Raw genomic sequence first — 26,131 nt, 5'->3', positions numbered from 1 at the left:
ATCCTTTTCAAGGGATAAACAGCCATATTCGCTTAGTACTCACGCCTGTTATATCTTAAACCTTACCTATTTCTTCAAGGGTTGCACACGTTATTAGAGTAGTTAACAGATGAAATGCATTAGGCAGTGATGTGCAGGAGGCAGACTCCATACACAGTTTCGAATGTAGACATACTAGAGCCCAGAAGGCTCAGGAATCTGTACATCAGTTAATTGACAGTTGAGAGGCGGGACCAAAGAGCCAAATCTCAACACCCGCAAGCACAAATAGGTGAGTACAACTAGATGAGTACACGTGTAGAAATGTCACCTTTCATGACATCATAGTCTTCTCAGCTTTCCCAATGAAGATCCTGCTTGTTATATTCATGGCTGTTGTTTCATGTATGGATAGGTCAAAGTCTGTTTAAGAAGTTGTCTTTGATAGTGTTGTGCCTGATATAAACTGTAGATGCCACCAAACTGTAGATGCGACCTTCCATCAGATATGTGTAGCTTTTATTGTGGAACTTTATACATCTTTTGCTTTAAGATCGTTAACTTCTGAGTGTGAATGATTGTTACTGTAATTGATCCTTGCAATGATATTATTGCCCATAAAAGAAAACCTACTGCCAGTATACACCAATATATATATATATATATATATATAAATATATATATATATATATATATATATATATATATATATATATATATATATATATATATATATTATATATATATATATATATATATATATATATATATATATATATATAATATATATATATATATATATATATATATATATATATATATATATATATATATATATATATATATATATATATATATAATATATGTATATACGATGGAACCCTACGTCAACACAACAACTGTGAGGGTTCATGGACGGCACCTGTAGAGAGGGGAAGGCCCACAGGTCCCCCCAGCACCCCCACACATCCCAGCAAACTTCATGTCATCAGATGACCTCCTGGGGGCCATCAAAGCATCCACCACCAGAACTCTTCCTCACATTCCTAAAGCAGCGCGCCCATTTGCAGCAGGGAAATATACAGACCTTTTAAGGAAAGTAAATGAACGGTCTGCAAATCTTAATGCTGCAGCCACCATCAAAGCTTGGCATAATTTGCTCCTGTTTGGCAATATTTGCTTAGGTGTACCTGCAAGAGGAGGCAAGTCACTAGCCTCATCAGTCACTAGGGCAATAAATAATTTCCCCAGAGCTGACAACTTGATCCCCATCCCTCCTCAACGCAAAAACCGTCGTGGAAGTCCCAAGAGTTCCAATGACAATTTTAAACTAGGAACACAAGTGACCAAAAAAATTGAAGAGGGCAACACAATAGGGGCAATTAGGTTACTTACCAGCGAAGACACAATCGCCCCTATAAATACCGCTACCGCCAACTCGCTGAGAGATAAGCACCCTCCTAGAGTACAATGGGAACCCACTGCTCAGGACACAAATGTCCCAGACATGGGACCTCTATTCCTCCAAGCGTCAGAGGTATACAAAGCCATCATGCCATTTCCACCAGGCTCGGCAGGGGGATACACTGGAGTAAGACCTCAGCACCTCAAGGAGATGGTAAACCCAGTTCTCGGAGAAGTTGCCGAGACACTATTGTCAGAGGTCACGAAGTTTGTCAACGACTGCCTCTCTGGGTTGATCCCAGATACAATTAAACCCTTTTTCTTTGGAGCATCCCTTTGTGCCCTCAAGAAGAAAGATGGTGGAGTCAGACCCATTGCCGTGGGTAACACACTTCGGCGCCTTGTTGCTAGGGCAGCTGTCAGAAAAATTAGCATAGACGCTGTGACGATGCTTCGACCCCATCAACTAGATTTTTGTGTCCCCCATGGCTGTGAAGCAGCAGCTAATGCAGCACGAGCCTATATCAAGCACCTCCCAGAAAATAAGGCATTAATTAAATTAGACTTTAAAAATGCCTTCAACCAGGTAAAAAGGGATGTGGTACTGGAAGCAGTTCGAACAAGCTTTCCTTCTCTACTCCCCTTTGTCTCAGCAGGGTACAGTAGTGAATCGACGCTGCTGTTTGGGGAACATGAAGTTGTTTCTGCAGAAGGTGTCCAGCAGGGAGACCCACTTGCCCCTTTTCTTTTTTGCATGGCTGTTAAGGGGGCATATTAACTTAAAATTACAAGTGGTTAAATTTGCTTATAAATTTATTTATGAAATGGTTATAGAAAGGGCTGCAGCTGGTCCAAGTTTCACCATCACACCCTAAACAGAAAAGGAGAAAAAAAATACACAACGAATTATGCAACGAATTTTCAAATAGTTTCAGGAAACACATGTGTCAACTAAAATCATTTCTATAACACTCAGATATTAGATTTAGCACATAATAAAGGAGTCTAGTGATCAGTTTTATCAAAAAAGGGTTTAGTGCAATAATATAATTATTCAAAGTTACCCTTCAAAAAAATATGCCATATATGATATTTATAAATTTTTATAAAATCAACAAATAGACTTTGGACTAAAATGTCTACGCCATGTTGTAGAAGCACAAACGCTACATATAAGGTGTAATTTGCATGTAAATTGATTAATAAATGAAAGCTCTGAAGTACTTTGAAGGTGTAAATTACTTTCCAGAGTAAAATAAAGATCCAAGTTCGGCCACCTGTAGCTGAGCTTGACTTCAACAGATTTCGTTCATAATTGGCACCCTTGCAGATAGGCATCCATTGAGCAAGGTGTGCAAGTTTCATGCAAATCCCTTGATAACAAACGAAAAAAAAAATTGGCCAAAAAAAAGAAAAAAAAAGAAAAAAAAAATTTAAATATTAATATATTGCACATACATATTACAATTATTACAAGAGTTTGTGCTTCTACAGCACATAGTAGACATTTTAGTTGACACATGTGTTCCCTGAGATTATTTGAGAATGTTGAACATTCGTTGCATAATACGTTGTGTATTTATTTTCTCCTTTTCTGTTTAGGGTGTGATGGTGAAACTTGGACCAGTTGCAGCCCTTTCTATATCCATTTCATACATAAATTTATAAGCAAATTCAACCACTTTAAATTTACATGAATTTAAATGAATATGCCCCCTTAAAGAGGTCACAAACAGGTTGACCAGCGAACTCAACATCTGGTTCCTGGACGATGGCACCCTGGCAGGGACACAGGAGTCCCTGCTAGAAGATCTACAGCTGGTGAAATCTAAGGGAGAGGAGTTAGGACTCACCCTACACCCATTAAAGTGTGAAATCATCTCATCAAGCCAACCAACCATAGATGCAGTGCGAATCATATTGCCAGGAGCCCAAGTGATCGCTCCCACCGACAGTGTGCTGCTAGGGGCACCTCTGGGCTCGAGCGCCAATGAGATAGTCCTCGGAGAAAAGCTGAACGACCTGAGGAGGATGGAGGGAAGAATAGGGGCTTTGGACGCCCACGATGCTTTGTACCTTCTCACAAGGTGCCTGGCTTTGCCCAGACTGACCTATTTCGTAAGGTGTGCTCCCTCCTTCGACAGCCCAAAATTAGCAGAATATGACACACTCCTAAGGTCAATAACCGTGAAAGTGTTAAACCTCTCCCTGCAAGATGACCAATGGGACCAAGCAACGCTCCCAGTTAGACTCGGGGGGATAGGTATTCGCAAGGCGACACAGTTAGCATTGCCGGCATTCTTATCCTCGACCAGTGCAACAGGTGAATTAGTTAAGGAAATACTACCGGAACACCTAAGAGACTCCATTGGGATTCATGATCCCAAATTCGCGGAAGGAGCCGGTCAGTGGGACACTCTTGTCAACTCTCATCCTCGACCGACTTTTCCAAATGACTGCAAACAGTCCAAATGGGATAGCCCCATAGTGGAGAACATCGCCACATCATTGCTGGAGGCAGCTTCCAGGAAGGACAAAGCGCGTCTTCTAGCTGTGCAAGCGCCCCATGCCGGGGACTTCCTGTTGGCATTCCCTAATTCCGCCTTGGGCACCCGCCTGGACCGTCAGACCCTAAGTATTGGTGTTGCTCTGCGCCTTGCCGGCCCTATCTCCACCGAGCACCGGTGAATTTGCGGCCATGCACGGGCAGACCAATACGGGAGCCATGGTCTCATCTGTCGTAAGACACAGGGAAAGATTGCCAGACATGAAGCAGTTAATGACATCATCAAGAGAAGTTTGGCTTCAGCTGGGTGCCCAGCACAAAGGGAACCTCAGTTGTGCAGGCCTGACAACAGCCAAAAACGCCCAGATGGAGTCACCCTGCAGCCGTGGAGGGAAGGTAAACAGGTCGTGTGGGACTACACGTGTGCATCCACATTGGCTGATACCTATCTACCTTACAGCGCAGTTGAGGGAGGCGGGGCGGCCACCTTCAGGGAGACCCAGAAAACTAACAAGTACAGGGACCTAGAACGTTGTTACAGGTTCGTGCCAATAGGCTCGGAGACTCTGGGCGCCTGGGGTAAATGTGCACTTAAGTTCCTGAAGGAGCTCCTCCCCACCATTCTCCAATTCCCCATCCCCTCGTTCCCACCATCCCAAACTCCCCCGTCCCCTCGTCCTTCCCCATCATTACCCCCTCCCTTGTCCCCTCGTCCTCTCTATCATCTCTCACTTCCGTCCCCTCGTCATCCCCACTATTCCCCACTCCCTCGTTCAATGCCTTCCCAAATGGTATGATGATCCCATCAGAAAACTGGGAACATCAAAATGATCTAATGTTCCCATCACTGAAATATAAGAAAAACGGTTAAAAAATGAAATGAAAATCTGAAAAAATATAAAAATGAACTATAGTCATGTAATGAATGGTCTAGTAAACAAAACAGCTCAATTCCAACGCAATTCACACAAAATAGTTAAATCAAAATGAAAATAAATCAAAATCTATGAAAATTCAATTTATCAATGCAATCAGAAACATTGAAATGAAATTGTAACATATTTAGTATAGCATGTGTGTTGCTGTTACATGCAACAGATGGAGCTGTTTTTTTTTTTTAAAGCATAGTTTTACATGTCACAGGTGTGTCATCTATACTTATACTTACGAAATGAACGGTATGGTACAACACCACATCTCAATTCCAACACAATATCACACAAGATAATTTACTTAAAAAGAAAATAAATTGAAATCTATGAAAATAAAATTTATCAATGCAATCGGAAACATCGAAATGGAATTCGTGACATATTTAATATAGCTTGCATGTTGCCATTATGTGCAACAGATGTCGCTGTTTTTCAAAAACGCAAATTTTTACCTGTCACAGTGGTGGCATCTATATAGTAGGCATATAAAAAAACGCGCCTATTCAAATGCAACGTTGTGTTAAAATTTCAAAGCAATTGTTGAAGAGCTGTAGGAGATTACACCGTGTGTTGCTCTTACGACTAACAGATGGCACTGTTTTTAAAAAATCGCATGTTTTTCCCTGTCACAGGTGAGGCATGTATAAAGTAGATATATAAAATGACGCGCCTATTCAGAGGCAACGTTGTGTCAAAATTTTAAAGCAATCGGTAAAGAGGTTTCGAAGATTTCCCTCACATGAAAAACATGAAAAACAGTTTTTAATAAAAAACATGTTTTTTTTTTACCGTCACAGACGTGACATCTGTATAGTATTTATATAAAAACCTGCTCGGATGCGAATGGAACGTTGTGTGAAAATTTCAAAGCAATTGGTGAAGATCTTTCGGAGATTAGCAATTTTGAACAAACGAACATTTTCATTTTTATTTATATAGATAGACAGATAGCCAAGAGTGAACTCATGAATGGTTAGCCTTGTGAAGGCGGCACACGTCTTGTGCCATATTTCAGTTTCTTTCTGATAAAGGAATCTTGCACTAAAGGACGTTTTTCACAATAGAATTTTACGAAAATTTGTTTTTGCTAACATATTTCCCTTATTTCCAAAATTTATCTGCTCGTTGATATTGCCTAATAAAATGACAAACCTTGTTGAGCATAAGCAAATCTTAGATCAAAAGGGTTTTGGAGCATGTGGAATGAACACATCGAAATATATTTATTCGAAATATTTAGCTCGAGACCATTAATAGTAACTTTCATTACTTACCCATACATATTTTTCCATTATCCTACAAGAAAAAAATGCATGACATTAGGATGCTTCTCTCTCCAAATTCCAGTTACTTATTTCAAAATCAGAATTTTGAAATAAGATATTTATATATTCTGTATACCTAAGGACGTTAATATATTATTATATATTTTATATTTTAAAGTTTTTAATATCTTTTATTAATATTCAGATTAAAAAATTATGAATGTATACAAAAATATGAAGAATCGCGCTTAATGAGAATTGTTCAAATTTTTAGTGGATCAGAGACCAGCAGCTTGCTGTCAGCCCGGTTATAATAACCTAACCTAGTAACCTGGTATAATAACCTGGTTCCTAGTAACATCTCGTGCTGTAATTCTCTCTCTCTCTCTCTCTCTCTCTCTCTCTCTCTCTCTCTCTCTCTCTCTCTCTCTCTCTCTCTCTCTCTCTCTCTCTCTCTCTCTCTCTCTCTCTCTCTCCCTCTCTCCCTCTCTCTCCCTCTCTCTCTCTCCCTCTCTCCCTCTCTCTCCCTCTCTCTCTCTCCCTCTCTCTCTCCCTCTCTCTCTCTCTTTCCCTCTCTCCCTCTCTCTCCCTCTCTCTCTCTCCCTCTCTCCCTCTCTCTCTCTCTCTCTCTCTCTCTCTCTCTCTCTCTCTCTCTCTCTCTCTCTCTCTCTCTCTCTCTCTCTCTCTCTCTCTCTCTCTCTCTCTCTCTCTCTCTCTCTGACTCCTGAAGAATTACTTACCTTGTAACATCACCTACATTTCCAGACTTGAAAGCCCCACCGCGTTCCCGTGGCCATTTGCCAGCAACGAGGTTGATGGGCCCCTCAAGACAACTGAGGCCCCCAGGACAGCCAGCCCCTCCACTTATGTTCCCGTGGGCGCCTGCGACCAGGAGCTCCATGCCTCTCACAACAGTCTGCTCCGCAGGAAACGACAAGGTTGGAAATGTTATTGTGTCCTGGTTTGGTGACTCCATAAGCGGAAATGCTCTAAATAAAGGATGGCGGTAATGGTCGAGAGCTGGCTTGGGGTAGAGAATGGCGATAGTGATAGGGTTTGGGGGGAGAGTTTGGGAGATGGGTGGTGATGGGAGGAGTAGTGTTTAGGAGATAGAGTAGTGGTTGGGACGAGGCAGTATTTGAGGGGTAGGTAGTGGTGGGGGAAAGGGGTAGTCTTTGAGAGAGAGGGAGGTGTCAGTGTTTGATAGGCAGGGATGTGGAGGGGGGCAGTGTTTGAGAGGCAGGGATGGGGAGGGGGGCAGTGTTTGAGAGGCAGGTATGGGGCGGGGGGCAGTGTTTGAGAGGCAGGGATGGGGAGGGGGGCAGTGTTTGAGAGGCAGGGATGTGGAGGGGGGCAGTGTTTGAGAGGCAGGGATGGGGAGGGGGGCAGTGTTTGAGAGGCAGGGATGGGGAGGGGGGCAGTGTTTGAGAGGGAGTGATGGGGAGGGGGGCAGTGTTTGAGAGGCAGGTATGGGGCGGGGGGCAGTGTTTGAGAGGCAGGTATGGGGAGGGGGGCAGTGTTTGAGAGGCAGGGATGGGGAGGGGGGCAGTGTTTGAGAGGCAGGGATGTGGAGGGGGGCAGTGTTTGAGAGGCAGGGATGGGGAGGGGGGCAGTGTTTGAGAGGGAGTGATGGGGAGGGGGCAGTGTTTGAGAGGCAGGTATGGGGCGGGGGGCAGTGTTTGAGAGGCAGGTATGGGGCGGGGGGCAGTGTTTGAGAGGCAGGTATGGGGCGGGGGGCAGTGTTAGAGAGGCAGGGATGGGGAGGGGGGCAGTGTTTGAGAGGCAGGGATGAGGAGGGGGGCAGTGTTTGAGAGGCAGGGATGGGGAGGGGGCAGTGTTTGAGAGGGAGTGATGGGGAGGTTATCTTGAGATGATTTCGGGGCTATAGTGTCCCCGCGGCCCGATCCTCGACCAGGCCTCCACCCCCAGGAAGCAGCCCGTGACAGCTGACTAACACCCAGGTACCTATTTTACTGCTAGGTAACAGTGGCATAGGGTGAAAGAAACTCTGCCCATTGTTTCTCGCCAGCGCCCGGGATCGAACCCGGGACCACAGGATCACAAGTCCAGTGTGCTGTCCGCTCGGCCGACCGGCTCCTTGTTTAGGCAGGGATGGGGACGGGGGCAGTGTTTGAGAGGCAGGGATGGGAAGGGGGCAGTGTTTGAGAGGCAGGGATGGGGAGGGGGCAGTGTATGAGAGGCAGGGATGGGGAGGGGGCAGTGTTTGAGAGGCAGTAATGGGGGGGGGGCAGTGTGGGAGAGTCAGGGATGGGTAGGGGGCAGTGTTTGAGAGGCAGGGATGGGGAAGGGGCAGTGTGTGAGAGGCAACGGATGGGGAGGGGCAGTGTTTGATAGAGAAGCAGTGATGGGGAGAGGGTAGAGTTTGAGAGATGGGTGGTGATGCGTGGTGGCAGGAAAGCTAATAATCAGGAGAAAGCGCAAACAAAATATGACAATGAAGAACTTGGGAGGGATAAGGACCTGCAATACAAGGGGTAGTTTTCCATAGGAGGGATGGGGTAGGGGGTAGTGTTCAAGAGGGGTAATGAGGTAGGGGGTAGAGGTCAATAGGGGGGATGGGGTGGGGGGAAGTGTTCAAGAGGGGTAATGAGGGCGTAGAGGTCAATAGGGGGGATGGGGTAGGGGGTAGTGTTCAAGAGGGGGGATGGGGTCGGTGGGTAGTGTTCAAGAGGTGGTAAATTACTTGAATCAATAATTGCAAATACCATTCGTCTTCGTCTTAAAAAACATAAATTCATAAATGATTCACAACATGGATTTACAAATGGCTGTTCATGTTTAACAAATTTGCTATCATTTTATTCCAGCAGTGGAATAGCAGCAGCAGCTCCGCGGGGCCTCGTAGCCTGGTGGATAGCGCGCAGGACTCGTAATTCTGTGGCGCGGGTTCGATTCCCGCATGAGGCAGAAACAAATGGGCAAAGTTTCTTTCACCCTGAATGCCCCTGTTACCTAGCAGTAAATAGGTACCTGGGAGTTAGTCAGCTGTCACGGGCTGCTTCCTGGGGGTGGAGGCCTGGTCGAGGACCGGGCCGCGGGGACACTAAAAAGCCCCGAAATCATCTCAAGATAACCTCAAGATAGCATAGTTGAGGCAGTTGAAAGTGATAAGGTTTGTGATGTTGTGTACCATGACTTTAGCAAAGCTTTTGATACAGTGCCACATAAAAGACTGATTAAAAAGATAAAGGCTCATGGTATTGGGGGTTCTATATTTAATTGGATTAGGGCATGGCTGTACCAAAGGAAACAGAGTTAATATAAATGGGGTTAAGTCAGAGGGGAAAAATGTTGTAAGTGGAGTGCTCAAGGCTCTGTTCTGAGACCTCTGCTATTCGAAATATATATAAATGATTTAGATTTAGGCTTGAGCAGCAATATTTGCAAATTTGTCGATGATACAAAAATCGGGAGGGTAGTACACACGGAAAATGATTCACTATCACTTCAAGACGATCTAAATAGGGTTTTGAAATGGTCAAAAGATTGGCAGATTCAATTTAATGCTTACTATTGTAAGGTTTTGAGGCTAGGTAATGATGATAAAGTTACAAGATACAAGCTAGATTGTGTTGAGATTGTGAAGTCAAATTCCGAAAGGGATCTCGGAGTTATGATTAGTAAGAATTTAAAACCAGAAAATCAATGCATAAATGTTCGTAATAAGGCAAATTGGACAATGGGATTTATTAATCGAAGCGATAGTAATAAAACACCTGGTGTTGTTCTCCAGCTATATCTTGCTCTGGTTAGGCCCCATTTAGAATATAAGAATATAAAAATAAAGGTAAATGCAGAAAGCCTATTGGCCCATACGAGGCAGCTTCTATTTATAACCACACAATCCTACTCATATACATATCCAACCCACGTTTAAAACAATCGAGGGACCCCACCTCCACCAAGTTACTTGGTAATTGGTTCCAAAAATCAACAACCCTGTTACCGAACAAGTATTTACCCATGTCTTTCCTAAATCTAAACTTAATTTATACCAATTTAAACTATCAACTTCCTCAACTATGCTCGAATAAAATGATAACAAATTTGTTAAACGTGAACGGCCATTTGTAAAACTATTTTGTGAATTATTTATTAATTTATGTTTTTCAGGATGAAAACAAATGTTATTAGCAGTTATCGATTCTAGTAAGTTTCCCACATTAGACGTTAGGCTAATTGGCCGATAGTTTGACACAAGTGATCTATCTTCTTTCTTAAAAATTGGTTCCACATTTGCAACCTTTCACGACTCTGGCACTCTGCCTGACTCTAATGATTGATTAAATATGGTAGAGTTACTCACAAAGCTCCTCTTTGCATTCTTTAAGCACCCTGGCAAACACTTCGTCCGGCTCTTGGAATTTGTTTGGTTTGAGTTTCACTATTTGTTTTATAACATCATCCCTGGTAACTGTTAAACTAGTCAACCTGTCCTCCACATAGACATGTTCGGCTGAAGGCATAGCGTTAAGTTTTTCTTTAGTAAATACAGAGATAAAATATTTATTAAAAATATTACTCATCTCTTCATCATTATCAGATATCTGAGCTGTCGCAGTTTTCAATGGACCTATTCTTTCCCTAACCTTTGTTCTATATAAGAATGGATATAAATTCACTTGAACGTATCCAGCATAGGATGACAAAGTTAATCCCACAAATTAGAAACCTGTCATATGATGAAAGATTAACAAACCTTAAATTGCATTAACAGGAAAGGCGAAGAGTTCGGGGTGATATGATAGAGGGTAACAAATGGATGAATGGTGATAACAAAGGGAACAAAACATAATATTAATAGGGTATTAAAAGTATCAACACAAGACAGAACACGAAACAATGGGTATAAACTGGATAAGTTTATACCCATTGGGTATAAATTCAAAGACCTGGGTATACTGGTTCAGTAACAGGGTTGTTGATTTGTGGAACCACTTGCCACATGGCGCTGTGAATGTGGGGTCCTTTGATGTTTCAAGCGTGGGTTGAACATGTATATGAGTGGGATTGGAAGTCCAATAGTGCTGTTGCAGTTACCTTTATTCTTATGTTCTTCTTATCCATTCAGGAACTTATACACCTCTATCATGTCAAGCCTAGCTCTTTTTGCCTTTGCAGCGAATGTAATTTAAGCTTTGTCAATCCCTCTTCATATGACAGGTTTCTAATTTGCGGGATTAACTTTATCATCTTAAGGTGGAAACGTTCTAGGGAATTTATATCTATTCTATAGTACGGCGACCAAAACTAAACTGCATAATCTAAATGGGGCCTAACCAGAGCAAGCTATAGATGAAGAACATCACCAGGTGTCTTGTTACTAACGCTTTGATTAATAAATCCCAGTGTCATATTTGCATTATTACAAACATTTATGCATTGATTTTTTAGTTTTAAATTCTTACTAAATTCAAGGGGACTCCAAGTCCCCTTTCGCAATCCGACTTTGCAATCTCAACAACAACTAGCTCGTATCTTGTAACTCTATCATCATTACCTAGCCTCAAAACCTTTCATTTGTAAGCATCAAATTGAATGTGCCAATCTTTTGACCATTTCAAAGTCCTTAGATCGTCTTGAAGTGATAGAGAGTCTTTTTCTGTACTTATTTCCCTCCCGATTTTTGCATCATCGGCAAATTTTCAAATATTGCTGCTCAGACCTGAATCTAAATAATTTATATAAATATTATTAGCTGTACCCAACTACAGAGACCTTCCCCTATCTCCCACTCCTCTTCCCCTGTCTCCTACCATTAACCCCTCCTACGTCCCTCATCCTCCCAACCATTTCTCACACCTCCGTCCCCTCGTCCTCCGAACCATTCCTCACTCCCCCGTTCCCTCGTCCTCCCAACTATTCCCCACTCATCCTCCCCACCATTCCCCCCTCCCCATCCCTTTGTCCTCCCCACCATCCCCGACTCCACCGTCCCCTCGTCCTCCCAACCATTTCCCAGTCCCACGTCCCCTCATTCTCCCCACCATTCCCTCCTCCTCCGTCCTTGTGTCCTCCCCACCATTCCCCTCTCCCTCGTTCCCTTGTCTTCTCAACCATTCCCCACTCCCAAGTCCCACTCATCCTCCCCACAATTCCACCCTCCCCCGTCTATTGGTTGATACCTGGTTGATGGGGTTCTGGGAGTTCTTCTACTCTCCAAGCCCGGCCCGAGGCCAGGCTTGACTTGTGAGAGTTTGGTCCACTAGGCTGTTGCTTGGAGCAGCCCGCAGGGCCACATACCCACCACAGCCCGGTTGGTCCGGCACTCCTTGGAGGAATAAATCTAGTTTCCTTTTGAAAATGTCCACGGTTGTTCCGGCAATATTTCTTATGCTTGCTGGGAGGGTGTTGAACAACCGGGGACCTCTGATGTTTATACAGTGTTCTCTGATTGTGCCTATGGCACCCCTGCTCTTCACTGGTTCTATTCTGCATTTTCTTCCATATCGTTCACTCCAGTACATTGTTATTTTACTGTGTAGATTTGGTACTTGGCCCTCCAGTATCTTCCAGGTGTATATTATTGGATATCTCTCTCGCCTTCTTTCTAGTGAGTACGTTTGCAGGGCTTTGAGACGATCCCAATAATTTAGGTGCTTTATCGCGTCTATGCGTGCCGTATATGTTCTCTGTATTCCCTCTGTTTCAGCAATCTCTCCTGCTCTGAAGGGGGAAGTGAGTACTGAGCAGTACTCAAGACGGGACAACACAAGTCACTTGAAGAGTACAACCATTGTGATGGGATCCCTGGATTTGAAAGTTCTCGTAATTCATCCTATCATTTTTCTGGCTGTCGCAATATTTGCTTGGTTATGCTCCTTAAACGTTAGGTCGTCAAATTGTCTGGATCTTCCACCTTCATGTTATTTATTGGAGTGCTAAACATGTCCTCATACTGCTTTTTAGGATTTCACTAATTTCTTTGTCATCCTCCGTGTATGAACCTTCACTTGTACGAATAGGTCCAATACTGGCAGTGGTTTTTGCTTTTGATTTCGCATATGTGAAGAAATATTTTGGATTTTTCTTTATTTCCTGAATTGCTTTCTGTTCTAACTGCCTTTCTTCAGTTTCATATGAGTGTTTCAATTTCCGCTCGATTTCTTCAATCTCCCTATTTAAATTATTTCTTCTTTGACGGGAAATTCGTGTCTGCATAAGAAGTTCGGTTATTTTTTTCCTGCGTTTATAGTGTCGTCTGCGTTCTCTTTCTACGTTGGATCTCTTTCTGGCTTTCCTCAAAGGAACATGTTTCAGACAGACTTGATACGCTTCCGAAGTCAGTTTTTCTATTCCTTCTGTAGGACTTGTATTACTTAGAACAGTTTCCCATGGAATGTTTGTAAGTTCCCTGTTTATTATCTCTCAGTCTATCCTTTTATTCTTGAAATTGAATTTACTGAATACCCCTCTCGCTTTATCAACGTTTTAGGTTCTATTCTGAGTATTGATGGTCGTTTGCACTTCCATGAGCTTGTGATCTGAGTATGTGGTATCTGATATCGTAATGTCTCTGATAATGTCTTCATTGTTCGTAAAGACCAGATCTAGAATATTTTCATTTCTCGTTGGCTCCGATATCTACTGATTGAGTGAAATTTTTTCAAAGAATCTAAGTAGTTCTCTAATCTGTGGTTGGTTAGGTCCTGATAGATTTCCTGGTATAATATTATTGTTTGCAATTCTCCACCTGAGACTAGGCAAGTTGAAGTCACCTAGGAAGATAATATCAGGTATCGGGTTCTCCAAATTATCAAGGCTATTCTCTATTTTGTTTATCTGTTCTGTGAATTTCTCAGCCGTTGCATCTGGGGGTTTGTATATTAGAATAATCACTAAATTTATTTTCTCTATTTTTAATCCCAGTACCTCTACCACCTCATTTGTAACGTTTAGGAGCTCCGAACATACAAGGTCTTCCCTAATATACAGACCCACTCCTCCATGTGACCTAATTTTCCAATCACACCTGTATAGGTTATATCCTGGAAACCAGGGGCCAGATTCACGAAAGCACTTACACAAACACTTACGAACGTGTACATCTTTTCTCAATCTTTGGCGGCCTTATTTCCAATTATTAAACAGTTAATGAGCTCCAAAGCACCAGAGGCTGTTTATAACAATAACAACAGTTGATTGGCAAGTTTTCATGCTTGTAAACTGCTTAATAAATGTAACCAAAGCCGACAAAGATTGAGGAAAGATGTAAACGTTCGTAAGTGCTTGCGTAACTGCTTCGTGAATCTGGCCCTAGATCTCACTGTCTAAGAATTTCCCTGCATGGGTTTCTGTGAAAGCTCCAAATACTGCATTTGACTCCGTGAGGAGGCCGTTTATGAACTGTACTTTGTTGTTTGTTCTTGTTTTCAGTCCTTGTATGTTGGCAAAGATGAATGAGGTTACTCTATTAGTGATAGTTTGACTGGGAGACTTTTTCGGCAAGCCCATTATGCGTGGACATAATGAGTTTGTTCTCCCCACCATCCCCCACTACCGTCCCCACGTCCTCCCCATAATTCCCCACTGCCTTCTCTGATGCCTTCCCAAATGATCGGACGTTCCCATCAGAAAATTTGGAACATCAAATGACTTGATGTTCCCATCACTGAAATATAAGAAAAACAGTTAAAAAAACGAAATGAAAAATTGAAAAAATAAAAAAATAAACTATACTCACAAAATGAATGGTATGGTAAACAACAGAGCTCAATTCCATCACAATGTCACACAATATAGTTAAATCAAAATGAAAAAAGATTGAAATCTATGAAAATTCAGTATTAGTGAAATCAGAAACATTGAAATGGAATTGTAATATATTTAGTATAGCGTGTGTTGCTCTTTCGTGCAACAGATGGTTTGTTTTTCAGAAAAAACTTGTTTTTACCTATCACAGGTGTGGCATCAATACTTATATTCATGAAATGAACGGTATGGTAAACAACACAGCTCAATTTAAACTCAATATCACAAAATAATTAAATAAAAAAGAAAAAAATCGAAATCTGTGAAAATTCAATTTGCCAATGCAATGGGAAATATTGAAATGGAATCGCAACATATTTAGTATAGCGTGTGTTGTAACAGATGGCGCTGTTTCTTAAAAAAAGAATGTATTTACCTGTCATAGGTAATCTAATGGCATCTATACTTATACGAAATGAACGGTATGATAAACAACACAGCTCAATTCCAATGCAATGTCTCACAAAATAATTAAATCAAAATGAAAAAATATCGAAATCTATGAAAATTTAATTTATCAATGCAATCGGAAACATTGAATTGGAATCGTAACATTTTTATTACAGCGTGTGTTGTTATTATGTGCAACAGATGGAGCTGTTTTTTTTTGTTAAAAAAACAATATTTTTACCTGTCACAGGTGTGTCATCTATACAGAAGGTATATAAAAACATGCGTGTATTTGAATGGAATGTTGAGTCAAAATTTCAAAGTCTCAAAATTTCCCTCACATGAAAAACACAGTTTTTCAAAGAAGCATGTTTTTTCCCGTCACAAACGTGACATCTATATTGTATGTATATGAAAACCCGCTCGGATGTGAATGTAACGTTGTGTGAAAATTTCATCGGTGAAGTAATCGGTGAAGAACTTTCGGAGATTAGCGATTTTGACCAATTTACATTTTACATTTTTATTTATATAGATGAATAATAGAGGTCCTAGAACAGAGCCTTGACGCACTCCACTTACAACATTTTCCCACTCCGACTTAACCCCATTTATACTAACTCTTTGTTTCCTTTGGTGTAGCCATGCCCTAATCCAGCTTAATACAGAACCCCAATACCATGCGCCTCTATCTTCTTAATCAGTCTTTTAAGTGGCACTGTATCAAAAGCTTTGCTAAAGTCAAGGTACACAACATCACAAACCTTACCACTTTCAACTGCCTCAACTACGCTGGAATAAATTGATAGCAAATTTTTAAACATGAACGGCCATTTGTAACACCATGTTGTGAATCATTTATGAATTTATGTTTTTTTAAGACGAAGACGAATGCAACCATCGACCCAAGCAACTCTCCCTCAATAGACGCCAAGCCAATTGGCCGGCAGTTTGACGCAACTTATCCATCTCCCTTCCTGAAAACTGGCACCACAGGGATAGGGTAGGGGGTAGTGTTCAAGAAGTGGGTGGTGGGGTACGAGGAAGTCTTCAAGAGGTGGGAGGAGGGGTAGGGGGTAGTATTCAAAAAAGTTTGCTAAGGGATGGGGGGGGGGGGGATTATAAAGCTCAAGAGGTGGGTTGAGGGGTAGGGGGTAGTGTTCAAGAGTTGGGTGAAGGGGTACGGGGTATTGTTCAAGAGGTGGGTGAAAGGGTTGGGGGAAGTGTTCAAAAAGTGCGTGGTGAGGTAGGAGGTAGTTTTCAAGAGGGGGGATGGGGTAAGGGGGTAGTGGTCAAGAGATGGGAGGTTAGGTAAGGGGTATTGTTCAAGAGGTAGGTAGTAAAGTAAGTAGTGTTCAAGAGGTGGGTGGAGGCGTGTGGGGTAGTGTTCAAGAGGTGAGAGGAGGGGTAGGTGGTAGTGTTCAAGAGGTGGGTTGATGGGTAGTGGGTAGTATCCAAGAGAGGGGAATAAGAACATAAGCACCTAAGAATAAAGTTAACTTCGGAAGGCCTATTGGCCCATTCGAGGCAGCTTCTATTTATTACCAACCAATCCCACTCATATACATGTCCAGCCCACGCTTGAAACAATCAAAGGACTCCAGGCATTTAAATAAGTAGTTTTAAATCATTTTTTAGGAGGGGGGGGATAATGTTATCATTGAGAAAGAATTAGGAGAAAGATATAAGGATTAGGGAAGAATTAAATGATGAGAGAATTCCCTTTTAAAATGTTTGCTCCTAAAGGTTATGATAGTTATAAACTTATCCGTGCTTTACTGACTTATCTACTTCATTTACATTATTATTCCACCAAAAACAGTTCATGGACAACACACTATCATGATCACACGTGCACTTCAGATAATATTAGTATATTTATTGAAGAACTGTAAAGAATCATGTACTTACCATTCTTGTGTTCCGTGAACACACCACAGATCTGCTGACGGCACCGAGCAGCCTGAGGGTAGTGTCAGCTGGACGTGATTACGTTGACCTAGAATGGCAGGTTAGTGTTTAAATCTTAGTCGCCATATCTTCAAAGATAATAAGCAGAATGTCATTGATGAAAAATGACCATTCAGCTATGCTTTTATATAATGCGTTAGAATGGTTCAAATCTAAAGTGCCAGTTATTTGAGAGAATTAAATGTTAATTTGTTACATATGTAAAAAATTTAAGCCTCTCAGTTTTTGTTTAGAAACTGCATAGTATCAATATGTGTGTGTGTGTGTGTGTGTGTGTGTGTGTGTGTGTGTGTGTGTGTGTGTGTGTGTGTGTGTGTGTGTGTGTGTGTGTGTGTGTGTGTGTGTGTGTGTGTGTGTGTGTGTGTACTCACCTAGTTGTGTCTGCAGGATCGAGCATTGACTCTTGGATCCCGCCTTTCGAGCATCGGTTGTTTACAGCAATGACTCCTGTCCCATTTCCCTATCATACCTGGCTTTAAAATTATGAATAGTATTTGCTTCCACAACCTGTTCCTGAAGTGCATTCCATTTTCCCACTACTCTCACGCTAAAAGAAAACTTCCTAACATCTCTGTGACTCATCTGAGTTTCAAGCTTCCATCCATGTCCCCTCATTCTGTTACTATTCCGTGTGAACATTTCGTCTATGTGCCCTCTGTCAATCCCTCTGAGTATTTTATACATTCCTATCAAGTCCCCCCTCTCCCTTCTTCTTTCTAGTGTCGTAAGGCACAGTTCCCTCAGACGCTCCTCATACCCCATCCCTCGTAGCTCTGCGACGAGTCTCGTTGCAAACCTCTGAACCTTTTCCAGTTTCATTATATGCTTCTTCAGATGGGGACTCCATGATGAGGCGGCATACTCTAAGACTGGCCTCACGTAGGCAGTGTAAAGCGCCCTAAATGCCTCCTTACTTAGGTTTCTGAATGATGTTCTAAATTTTGCCAGTGTAGAGTACGCTGCTGTCGTTATCCTATTTATATGTGCCTCAGGAGATAGATTAGGTGTTATGTCCACGCCCATGTCTCTTTCGTGCGTCGTCACAGGTAGGCTGTTCCCCTTTATTGTGTACTGTCCCTTTGGTCTCCTATCTCCTAGTCCCATTTCCATAACTTTACATTTGCTCGTGTTGAATTCCAGTAGCCATTTCTCTGACCATCTCTGCAACCTGTTCAGGTCCTCTTGGAGGATCCTGCAATCCTCATCTGTCACAACTCTTCTCATCAACTTTGCGTCATCAGCAAACATCGACATGTAGGACTCTACGCCTGTAAACATGTCGTTAACATATACAAGAAATAGAATTGGTCCCAGCACCGATCCTTGTGGTACTCCACTTGTTACTGTTCGCCAGTCCGACTTCTCGCCCCTTACCGTAACTCTTTGGCTCCTTCCTGTTAGGTAGTTCCTTATCCATGCTAGGCCCTTTCCCTCCACCCCCGCCTGCCTCTCGAGCTTGAACAGCAGTCTCATGTGCGGTACTGTATCAAAGGCAGTCCAGAAATATGCAGTCTGCCCAACCATCTCTGTCCTGTCTTGTCCTCGTTGTTTTATCATAGAATTCCAGAAGGTTTGTTAGGCACGATTTCCCTGTCCAGAACCCATGTTGATGTTTGTTCACAAACCTAATGTTCTCCAGGTGTGCAACCAGTCGTAGCCTAATTATTCTTTCCAGTATTTTACAGGGGATGCTTGTCAGTGATACAGGTCTATAGTTAAGTGGCTCCTCCCTATCGCTTTTCTTGAAGATCGGCACAACATTTGCCTTCTTCCAGCAACTGGGCAATTCTCCCGACATAAGTGACTCATTAAAGATCATTGCCAGAGGCACGCTGAGGGCCTGCGCTGCTTCTTTTAGTATCCACGGTGATACTTTGTCTGGTCCAACTGCTTTAGTTGCATCTAGAGTTGTCAACTGTTTCATTACCTCCTCTGCTGTCACCTCTATATCTGATAGTCTTTCATCTAAGGTAACCCCTTCCAACAATGGGAGCTGCTCAGGCTCGGTAGTGAACACTCCATGGAAACTGGCATTCAGTGCCTCGCAGATTTCCTTGTCACTTTCAGTATATGCCCCCTCTGTCTTCCTTAGTCTTGTCACTTGGTCGTTCACCGACATTTTTCTTCTGATATGACTGTGTAGTAACTTAGGTTGTTTTTTCGCTTTGATTGCAATATCGTTCTCATAGTCCCTTTCCGATGTTCGTCTTATGTTAATGTAATCGTTCCTAGCTCTGTTGTATCTGATCCTGTTGTCCTCTGTTCTTTGTCTTCTGTACTTCCTCCACTCCCGCCTGCTGGCCATTTTTGCTTCCTGACACTGTCTATTAAACCATGGGTTATTATATTCCTTCTTATTTTTTCCCTTTACTGTTGGTATAAATCTCTCTTCGGCCTCCTGGCATTTCTGTATGACTAGGTCCATCATATCTTGGACTGTTTTTCCTGTAATTTCTTCCTCCCACTGCACTTCACCCAGATAGTCCCTTATCCTCTTATAGTCCCCTTTCCTGTAGTCAACTCTCCTTTCCGAGATCTCTTGTCCCATGGTCATAAGTTTGAATTCCATCATGTAGTCAAAGACTAGACACAATGGTCACTAGCCCCTAGAGGTATTTTATGCTCTAAATTCTCGATATCTTCTACGTTCTGGGTGAAAATCAGGTCTAATAGGCTCGGTGCATCTCCTCTTCTTTCCCTTGTGTCTTCCTTCACATGTTGTGTTAGGAAATTCCTGTCTATAACATCTACTAATTTTGCTCCCCACGTTTCGTCCCCTCCATGGGGATTCCTTGATTCCCAATGTGAGTGTGTGTGTGTGTGTGTGTGTGTGTGTGTGTGTGTGTGTGTGTGTGTGTGTGTGTGTGTGTGTGTGTGTGTGTGTGTGTGTGTGTGTGTGTGTGTAAATCACGAAGAAATTAACACTATGAATAATGTACTTATTTTTAACCACAAAGGAAAATTAAACCTGAAATTTGTAAGTACTTTCGTAGGAATCAAGACATTATAAGAGGGATAAACATTACAATTCAGTGGAGGTGCAATTCAGTGCAAATCGAACTATTCGTATAATGATCTTTTACTCGATGTAATTATTATTGTACTATAGACCAGCTCTAAATTTTTTCTGCATCAATGTCAGCACTTTGTATTAAATTTAACCGATATTTTCGTTTTCTAAAAATATTTGCCAGTTCTATAATAATTAAAGAATTATTGGGAACTTGAGGCAACAGAATTAAAAAAAGATATTTGTGTTCCTTTTTCAATGCGATTGGTGCAATTGTGGCACACTTATGCATCACATTAATAGTTTGCAATTTCTATACGGCATTAATTTGAGAATCTGTAGGGTAACCAGCATTTTTGGAAATCCATGGAATGATGGTAAACTGAGCTGCGAGTGAATATCGATAATGAATTTTTATTGATCAGAAGAACTAGCCAGAAAGTTTCGGTTATGATGATGCTGAGATGATGAAGATGATGCTGGAAATTATTTCTTACAGGTACTAATATAACTGATAATATATGATTAATGTAATCTGTATACTTGTTCATATTACTATCAATATTAGCCTAAACATATATTTACAGCATGACGGTCCTGGGGGCGCTATGGAGTTCCTAGTGAAGGTTTACTATACTGGAGGAGCGTTTGCTAAGGACCAGGTGTCTCGGGGAACGTCCGTGAGAGTGGGCGGCCTGGCCCCAGGCACGGACTACACCTTCTCTGTGATGGCCTTCTTGCCCCTCCCGAACGGGCGCCGGGCTCAAAGTCCTGAAAGCTCACTCGCCTCCGCCAAGACTCAAGGCAAGTTCATCATGTCTGTGATAACAAAAAATTAAAGTTTATTTCTTTCTTTCTAATCTCTTTCTTACATATTCAAGATATTTCAGGTTAATTACTTCTTAATAAGAACGAAATACGAAACGTTTAATATTTAATAGCCTATAATAGAATTTAAGTATATGCCACCAAAACATTTTGTAGGCCTATTCTTAATGTTTTATGATTTCATAAAGCATCTAATGAAATTATGCTTATAGCTCCTAAATATATTACAATTAAAATGCTGAGGTTAATGATATTGACACTAAATGAATGACACGTGAATAAAGTTTTAAAATTTATTGAAAATTTATGTTGCTCACATATAAGCAATTTAAAGAGGAAAAGTTATCTGAAAAATCTAACAAAAAGTATTATTAGTAAAGTAATAAGTAAAATTTGGAGTTTCACATATCATGGGAATAACAAAGTCCAGACATTTCAACCAGGTGTATCAGTTGTTAGAGAGAGATCAGGATCAGGTCAGTGAGAACAGTGAGGATAACAGAATGATGAATAACTGAATGACATTTTAAATAGGTATTGTATCCCGGTCATTACTACAGAAGAAGAATAATGTTCCTAAAGTTTGCAACAATTATTGAAGTTCTGAAAACGTTATGAAAGTTATTTTTTTATAGGGAAGAAGTTATGTACAGCAAGTACCGAAATTAATACCAAATTTATGGTCATAAAAGCATTTTTCAGGATTCTAAATGAATGTTAGGAAGACTTTGGTCAACCCTTTCCAAGAATACTCAATAAATCGTTAGAGTTGGACATTGTTCTGAAATTGGGAAGGGTTGTGAGTCTATGGCCATCTTTATGATGGCTAGATCATAAAGTTGGTATCACACATTTTAATGTCTATTGTTGACAAAAAATATATATTTTATGGAAATCCTATTTACATGCTTTAAAAATACGTTTTAATAAATGACTCCCAACACATCTTTACATATGAATAATCAAGTTTATAGAGTTACTATCTTTTATACACTCTCGAATTGATAGACATAGTTAAAGATTTCGATGTTATACATAAAGATTTCAGAAAAGCTTACTTCTCAGTGGTGTTGCATTGACATTGTACTCACCTGATTGTGCTTGCGGGGGTTGAGCTTTGTCTCTTTGGTCACGCCTCTCAACTGTCAACCAACTGGTGTACAGATTCCTGAGCTTATTAGGCTCTATCATATCTACATTTGAAACTGTGTATGGAGTCAGCCTCCACCACATCACTGCCTAGTGCATTCCATTTATTAACTACTCTGAGACTGAAAAAATTCTTTCTAACGTCTCTGTGGCTCATCTGGGTACTAAGTTTCCACCTCTGTCGCCTTGTTCGTGTCCCACCCGTGCTGAAGAGTTTGTCTTTGTCCACCCTGTCAATTCCCCTGAGAATTTTGTAGGTGGTTATCATGTTTCCCCTTACTCTTCTGTTTTCCAGGGACGGGAGGTTCAGCTCCTTTAACCTTTCCTCGTAGCTCATAACTCTCAGTTCCGGGACGAGCTTGGTGACATACCGCTGAATCTTCTCTAACTTTGTTTTATGTTTAACTAGGTATGGACTCCAAGCTGGAGCTGCATATTTCAGGATTGGTCTGACGTAAGTTGTATACAGGGTCCTGAACGATTCCTTACACAAGTTTCTAAAGGCAGTTCTTATGTTGGCTAGTCTAGCATATGCTAGACTGGCTCATACCAGTCATATGAGAGGGAGCTCCTATGCACTAGAAAACGTTTGACTTTAGTTTGAGTGAATGATATTTTGTACTTGTAGGCTGTAGCCCATGGCCCCAGAGTCCAACCATTTCATATCACTTTTACTCCCGCGACCTAGTCGGTTCGCTGCTTTAATTGCAGTGGTGCCCACCCCGTGTTCACCATCATGCGCTCACTACAAGGTGGGTCCACACTTTCTGGTTACCTTCCAGAGGTCAAGGTCCCCGATGCCCCGGCTATGACCAGGCCTCCTGGTTGCTGGACTAGTCAACCAGGTTGTTGGACGTGGCTGCTTGCGGCCTGACGGCCTGGTTGATTAGGTATCCTTTTGAGGTGTATATCGAGTTCACTTTTGAACACTGTGAGTGGTAAGCCAATTATGCCCATTATGTGTACTTGAAGCGTGTTGAACTGTCTCGGGGCTTCTGATATTGATAGTTCACTCTCAGAGTACGTATTACAACTCTGTTTTTCAACGGGGGTATTCTGCACATCCTGCCATGCCTTATGGTCTCTTGTGGTGTTATTTCTGTGTGCAAGTTTGTGACCAGCCCCTCTAATATTTTTCACGTGTAAATTATTACGTATCTCACCCATCTGCACTCTAGAGAATACAGATTTAAGCTTTTGAGTCGGTCCCAGTAGTTTACATGATTTATTGAGTGGATTCTAACAGTAAAGGATCTCTGTATACTCTCCAGTTCTGGAATTTCTCCAGCGTTGAAAGGGGCAGTTATTGTACAACAGTATTCTACACAAGTGAGCACTAACGCTTTGAAAAGTATCATCATTAGTGCGATATCTCTTGTTTGAATGGATCTTCTTATCCAACTTGTCATTTTTCATTCAGCTGTGTTTTCTTGCAGGTCAGTTAATTCTCATCCTAAAGAAAGAGGATAACATCCCCATCTTTGAGATTAGGCACCAACTAAAACGTCTAAGGTTCCTCAAAGACCTCTCTTATGCTTGCGTTGCCCGGTAAGGAATTTCTCCAGCTCTGCAACCATTTTAAAGTCGTCCACCTCATGGGTCTTGCCTTCACTTTACAGTAGACTACAACCTACTGCATGGAACATGTTTTGACCCTACTGGCCATTTTCACACCTCTCCTTGTCTTTCCTTCTCTCTTTGTTATCTATGCACGATCCTGGTTCCTGTTCTTCAGCCCATCCATTGTCAGTTTTGGGCTCTTCCAGACATAATTTTCACTCGCTACCTTCATCCTCTTCTCTGCCTGTTGGCCCTCCCCTACCTTACGGTCGCTGCTAATGTCCACTACCATCCCAGTGGGCGCAGACATTCGTCTCTGGATGAGACTGCTGTTGACATCGAGCGCTACACTGATGCCATCTGCCGCTTTCTACTTTATGCCCCACTCTCCTGACCAGAAGGGTAATGGGTTGCCTTGGTCTCTTCCTTCCAAAAAGGAAAGAAGGGTTTGGCTCCTGACCATGAAGTCGCGTCCGTCTTCGATCCTGAGTCTGATATTCTCGTTCTTTAATCTGCTGTTGTCCTCACTCCAGAGACTGCCAATGTTCTCGTACTGGAGCTACCTTCTCTGCCTCCAACTTATAAATCATCTGCATCTGATTGCATGCCTAAACTCCCTTCCTTGACCCTTCTGAATCATAATATATTTGTTATTTACCAATGCCAGGAAACCTTGAATTCATCGAACCTGTCATATGTTACCACTGGTTTCCTGCGCATTTGTCCTTAGTTCCCATTTTTGTTCAATAATTTTTTAATCTTTCTTGTTATAGCTGTTTATCAAAGAAATATACGACACTTTTTTGCAAATTCTAATGAACTTCAACTTTTAATCTGCAAGATTTTACTACTGTGTACCTGTTCAGGAACCGATGGTTGACGCTCAACCTGGTTTTACCTTCATCACTTCCTCTCATCCTTCTAACAGTTCTCCACAGTGAACTGTGGTCTGAGATGTACCACAGTGGTATCTCTTGGTAGACCTCTTTGTTCAGTTCCCTCCATGAATTCGATGACTGCTGGCCTCACTGACGACCACAGGCGGTACCTCTCTGCTCCAACAAGTATTAACCTCTTTTTTACTGAAGTTTACCTGACGTGATGAGTTTCCTTGAGAGCCGGCCCCAGATTCTTGTCGCTCCCCACACTACTCCGATTGGTCCCCCACCGCCTCCCACGTAGCAGGGTGCTGTACATGGTGGTCACTCCTCACCAGGGTTTCCTTGCTGTCAGAAGAACGTTGACCAGAACTATTTATGTCTTCTTCACGTCGCTCCAAACGAAGAGGCAGCTGGCAGGTCCTTCCTCGGACCTCCCAACAGTGCTTTCCTGGATGACAGGTAGACCAACGTGTGTCGGTGTGTCTCTTGCCAGCTTCTCGCGGCTTCAACACTCCCAAATTATTTTCGGATAGTTTCTCGGTGTCTCCTTTGTCCTCGACCTCAATTACCAGCAGTCTAGACGTCCACCTCGCTGGTCAGACCCACTCCACTCTCGCTGGAGTGACGAGCTGTGCGACTCGTTCATTCCATGACCCAGAACGTAGTGACACCTGGGGCAGCAACCCCGTTCCCGCTCTAGGTGGCTACGTCACGTCACGTTAGGGCGTTCTGCCAATGGTCACACCTTCACGCCCAGCCAATGACCATCTCTACATCCGGGAGACTAAATGTCCTAACATGTAGTTTCCTTTCGGCGGGAACTGACCTTTGCTGGATCTGGGTGGGTCAGCCATCTTGTCTTCTCAGGCAAGGCTTCGTCTTTCCCTCTACCCAACTTGTTACGGAAACAACATAAAATCCTGGCTTCTTGGCTCCTCATAAGTGTAACCAAACAAGACTATGGGGGCTTCTAGTCTAAATACAAGTTGGAGAATGACTTATTAGATGGGAGGAGCGTATCTTGCCGGTACATGTAACACTATACTCTCTATCGTGCCACTTTCCGGCCATTCATCTCTACTAAATTTACTTATGCTGATAACTCCATTTCTGATTTTGTTCTTGATGCACACACACTTACTTTAAGGCTGTCTTTATTTTGTATCTCCTCTCTTCATTGTTGTTATTCTTCACAATGCCTTTTATTTATTGAAATAATGGTTGTTTTTCTTCCTGGTTTTTGTGAGTTGTACATTTGAATTTTCCTGCTTTCACCATTTTCTGTATGTATGAAGGAGGTTAAGCTTCGCATTCTTTCTGATCACTTTTGCAATTTGTTTTTTTTATTACTCCCCTAATCTTTTTACCGACGTTATTAGCTCTACTGCTCATTTATTCCAGAACAATGTTCCTTTTCTTCCATTTTTTTAAACTGAACATTGTTCTGGTGCCATCTCTTAATACTCCTCTTCAGCCTTTCATGG

The 26,131-nt window shown here is 42.1% G+C and overlaps 1 protein-coding gene across 5 annotated transcripts in view; it reads left to right on the top strand.

The window, feature by feature from the left end:
• The window catches only part of LOC123771293 (serine protease svh-1), a 199,357-nt gene that overhangs the window by 107,838 nt on the left and 65,388 nt on the right, over positions 1 to 26,131 (top strand). For all 5 annotated transcript variants that reach the window (XM_069305112.1, XM_045763773.2, XM_045763774.2 and 2 more), the window contains 3 exons: positions 6,852 to 7,024; positions 17,189 to 17,259; positions 20,817 to 21,033. In XM_069305112.1, coding sequence (XP_069161213.1) covers positions 6,852 to 7,024; positions 17,189 to 17,259; positions 20,817 to 21,033 — 461 coding nt within the window. The remainder of the gene's footprint in view (positions 1 to 6,851; positions 7,025 to 17,188; positions 17,260 to 20,816; positions 21,034 to 26,131) is intronic.

Source organism: Procambarus clarkii, chromosome 54, assembly GCF_040958095.1.
Source record: "Procambarus clarkii isolate CNS0578487 chromosome 54, FALCON_Pclarkii_2.0, whole genome shotgun sequence".
NCBI lineage: Eukaryota > Metazoa > Arthropoda > Malacostraca > Decapoda > Cambaridae > Procambarus > Procambarus clarkii.
This window is presented reverse-complemented; position numbering and strand designations above follow the sequence as displayed.